Source organism: Diceros bicornis, chromosome 30 (genome assembly GCF_020826845.1).
Source record: "Diceros bicornis minor isolate mBicDic1 chromosome 30, mDicBic1.mat.cur, whole genome shotgun sequence".
NCBI lineage: Eukaryota > Metazoa > Chordata > Mammalia > Perissodactyla > Rhinocerotidae > Diceros > Diceros bicornis.
The window spans coordinates 10412277-10416930 of record NC_080769.1 but is presented as its reverse complement, the minus strand read 5'-3'; the positions used below and the strand labels follow the sequence as shown (position 1 = coordinate 10416930).

At 39.0% G+C, this 4654-nt stretch overlaps 1 protein-coding gene across 1 annotated transcript; it reads right to left on the bottom strand.

Annotated features, from left to right (window-relative positions):
- Nucleotides 1-2216: 2216 nt before the first annotated feature.
- On the bottom strand, nucleotides 2217-3137 carry LOC131394441 (olfactory receptor 7D4-like). Its single transcript, XM_058525811.1, has one exon. It carries the CDS (start codon nucleotides 3135-3137, stop codon nucleotides 2217-2219), a length of 921 nt encoding a protein of 306 aa, XP_058381794.1.
- Nucleotides 3138-4654: the final 1517 nt, after the last annotated feature.

Here is a 4654-nt window from a genome sequence, read left to right as displayed (position 1 = left end):
AAAAAAAAAAAAGAATAGACTGTAGATGTGGATCCAGAGCTGAAGAAAAAATGAGTACTTGCCATTTGTCCCCGGACTCTTCGCTTTCATGTGGAATACAAAATAAAAGTGTTTGCCTATTTTAAAAAAATGTTAAAAATAAATGTCTAAAGAATTTTTTCTTGAATTATTCAAGGTGAAGTGAAATATTTTACCTTTATTTTTCACAGGACCTACTACACACCAATATTATTATGCTCACCTCTCTGTATTGAAATCATTTTATCTCTCTGGTTTCCTCCTCAGTTTGTACACAGTAGACAATAAATGTACATTGGATTAAACTTAATGGAATCAAAGTGAATTGAAGCCACATCAAACATGTCTTTTGTCTCTAAGAAATTAGGATTTTTGAGTAATTTTGCAGTCCTTACTATGTCTCCAATATTTAGTTTATTTTTTTCTCTGAAAGTCTCTAAATCTTTTCATGATATTGTCTTGATACATTACAGTCTTTGTTACCTGTGTTAGTTTAGGTTCCCACAGAAGCAGACGCTGATACAAGGATTCATGCGCATTTTATTGGACGGAGCAAGGAACCTGGATGGGAGAGAGGAGAAGTGGACAAAGGGAAGAAAATACATCAAATAAATAGCTTGCATTAAGTCAGCTGTGACTGTTATTGAGCAGAATTTTCATTCGGTGGGGAAATTCTGGAAAATGGTACAAAATCCAAACCTCAGAATTATCCTAGTTAAAGGATAAAATACATGGCATACCCCAAACCTCTCTCTTAAGGGCTGTCTCCGATGGTGCATAATTCCCTGTCACTTCTGCTACCATGTATTGATTAACATAGGTTCCAGCTGGTGCTGGCCATTGGCCGTCATGGAATGGAGATGGTGAGATGATCCCAGGAAACGTGGGAGGAATGATGAACAGCACCTACTACTCCATCCTTCACTGCGGAATTAATTCTATCAACATTCTTCTCGAAAATTCAGCTAAGTTCTAAACACATTCTACACATGTGTAACTACCACTTCTGATGGCACCTCCAGAAAGTACCCCCCCAAAATTAAAATTTCATCAGGTGAAAAACAACTCTGATTCTATTGTCTTCATTATGCATGTTTTAGGATCTTAGAAAGTATATCTTTAAATTGCAATGATGGTAAATAAAGGTGAAATAAAAGAAGGAATGAAAAGAAGGATGGATGGATGGTTGGATGGATGGGAAGAAGGAAGGAAAGAATGAAGGAAAAAGAATGGAAAGAAAGATCACAAAGAATGATGCAATGTCTCAGAGTTATTCTAGGTGGGTTATTACTATGAACCATTTGAACAGTCCAGCTTTCAAATCTCCATTTCTAGTTTGAAGTTGAAAATCACATCACTGTTCTCATGAAAAGTAGAATAGCGGGGCCAGCCCCGTGGTGTAGTGGTTAAGTTCACGTGCTCCACTTTGGCACCCCCGGGGTTTGCAGGTCCAGATCCTGGGCGCGGACCTATGCACCGCTTGTCAAGCCATGCTGCGGCAGTGTCCCACGTACAAAATATAGGAGAATTGCCACAGATGTTAGCTCAGCGACAATCTTCTTCAAGCAAAAAGAGGAAGATTGGCAACAAATGTTAGCTCAGGGCCAATCTTCCTCACCAAAAAAAAAAAAAAGATAGCAAAGTCAGTGTCAGCTAGCCAGGTTAGAGTACAATTCAATCTCAGTTTCTTCTGAAAAGTGGAATGAATGAGAGAAATATCACAAAGAAATGTTTTCAAGATGAAATAAAATCATAAATGCAAAGAAACAAGCACAATCCTATGTGGTATGCACTTTGTTGTGATGACTGTATGATTTTCATTCCATTTCTTGTAGAGAAAACAAGCACACAACCAAGTGAAAGTGAAAAACACCAACGTTTTAGAGTGTAATTTTGGAGAAACCACATCAGCACTTGACATGATAAGTGCTTTGAATCTTAAGTCAGAAACCAAAGGAATGGCTAAAGGAAACTTTATGGACAGCACATAGACAAGAAAAATCAAAAAAGAATTACTGAGGGAGTTGTTGAGAAATTAATACAAAAACGAATGTGAATTTTTTGGGAATTGAAAAATTCAAGAATGTCTTTCAGGGGAGGAAAAGTAAAAAGAGAGTTAAATTTGCAACATTTGCCTTTGGAGCCCACAGTATCCACTCAGTTCTGAGGCCAGAGACCCATCATGAACAAGAGGCTACTCAGCTGAGGAGACTTCCCAGGGCCCCCTTCACATCCTTGTTCCTCAGGCTGTAGATGAAGGGGTTCAGCATGGGGGTGACCACAGTGTACATCACTGAAGCAATCGAGCTTCTCTGGGAAGAATGGGTCACAGCAGAACTAAAGTAGACCCCCAGGCCTGTCCCATAAAACAAGGTAACTGCAGAGAGGTGAGACCCACAGGTGGAAAATGCTTTGTATTTTCCTCCTGTAGAGGACATCCTCATTATGGAGGAGACAATCTGTGAGTAAGAGAAGATGATCCCGGTGAGAGGAAACACACACAGCAGTGCAGTGGCCACATATAAGAAAATGTTATTGATGAGGGTGTCAGAGCAGGCCACCTTGAGAACCTGAACCAGTTCACAGAAGAAATGTGGAATTTCAGTGCCTAAACAGAAGGTCAGCCGCATCATCAGTAGAATATCAGTCAAGGAGACAGATAAAATGATGAACCAAGATGTCAGAACCAGGAGGCCACAAAGACGTGGGTTCATGATTACCATGTAGTGCAGGGGGTGGCAGATTGCCACAAACCGGTCATAGGCCATCACAGTCAGGAGGCAATTATCCATTCCAGCAAAAATTGTGAAAAAACACACCTGAGTGAGGCATCCTACATAGGAGATGTCTGTGCTCTGTTCCTGGATGTTCACTAGCATCTTTGGGGTGGTGGTAGAAATGAAGCAGATGTCTACAAAGGACAGGTTGGAGAGGAAGAAGTACATAGGGGTGTGGAGGTGGGAGTCAGAGCTGATGGCCAGAATGATGAGCAGGTTCCCAAGCACGGTGACCAGGTACATGGACAGGAACACTCCAAAGAGCAGGGGCTGCAGTTCAGGATCCTCTGAGAGACCCAGGAGAAGGAATTCTGATACTTCTGTGTGGTTTCCTGCCTCCATGTAGCTGGTCAGGGAAGGAGGCAAATGCAGTGTTCCATGAACATTCAACTGGCCCCTCAGCTAGTCAACACCTCCTGATTCCACCTTCAGGTAGACAAACTTCACACTCTGTTGAGTCTTTCCAATGACAGTGATTCATTCAGTCGAATGATAACCCATTTCCATCTCAAATACGTGTGATCATTCAAACTTTCCTTAATTTAACAGAAATATCTCTCCTTTCATCTCCTACTCATTGGTTCTAATTCTTCTATTTGAATCCATGGACATAAACCAAATTCTTCTTTGATACCACGCTTTCAAAGTAATTGAAGACAGTTAAGATGTTTTCTTTGATAATCTCCATACTTCTTTCATTCTAATAACCCTATAATAGTGATTAAGACATGGGTTTTCAACTCAAACAACTTCAATTCTGTGACCTGATGCTTCCTATTGATGTCACAGTTAACTCTCATGTGCCTTATATTTTTCTATTTCTAAAAATGTGCTTACTGCTATTATATTCTTTGTGTGGTTTAGAAATGCCTTTGTGCACAGTAGAATCTCAATAAATGATGGCTATTATCATCATTATTAGTCTGTTCCTTTTATGACAACTATTTTTGATAGATAACTCTCCCAAGGTACAGTATAGAGCTGTGATTTAGAAAATGGGATGTTGAGTCAGACTTCCTAGAATAGAATTTTGATCCATCAACATACCATCTGTGTGACCTTGAGAAAGTTATTTAGTCTATCTTAGCTGCAGATACCTCACCTCTACAATGGGAGTGGTAAATATTCCCTATGATATAAGACTGATGAGTGAAATAAATTAGACGATGCATGTAATTTTTATAGTGTTATTCTTGTGACATATAGTGGGCACTTGATAAATGTGAGCTTCTGTACTTAAGGTCACAATAATTCTGTTTTGCACGGCTATCATTAACATTCCCCTTAAACTAAGGTAGCCATCAAAGATGGAATTATCTTCATTATAAACAAAACAGCTCTGTTACCTCTTTTGACCGCCATGCAGCACTTCTAATTAACGAAGATCCCTATGGCCCCCTCGTTCAGATACTGCTTACCAAGTGGATCCTTTCAAGAAGGGGAAAAAGCATGTGGACTGCATAGGTAACAGGAGGGAACAAAATTACAAAACCATTAGAATAAAATACAAAGTGTTTGTGCTCATGTGTACGTTCTCAGAAGTGGGGATGTATTGTATTAACAACTATTGGAGTTCATTGCAAAAATATGATTGATATATTTGATAAAAGTATTCAAAGCTTCTATAAATTGAATCATCTTAAAAATTGAAAGGCAAATTTAAGATTTGATTATAACATAACATTCTCCATGATAAAATAAATGTCCACGTTATTAATGCCTAGAGAATCCTAATTAAAGAGAGAAGAAATCACTAAGGACCAATTTATTCTGGGGAGGTCAGTGGAAAAGTCTTCTCTGAAATATGGATATTTGAATTGTGTGAGGAAGGATGGTAATTGTAAACCAGAGGAAATAAG

Coding starts and splice junctions, on each gene's coding strand:
- LOC131394441 (XM_058525811.1), bottom strand. CDS start 3,137: ATGGAGGCAGGAAACCACACAGAAGTATCAGAATTCCTTCTCCTGGGT.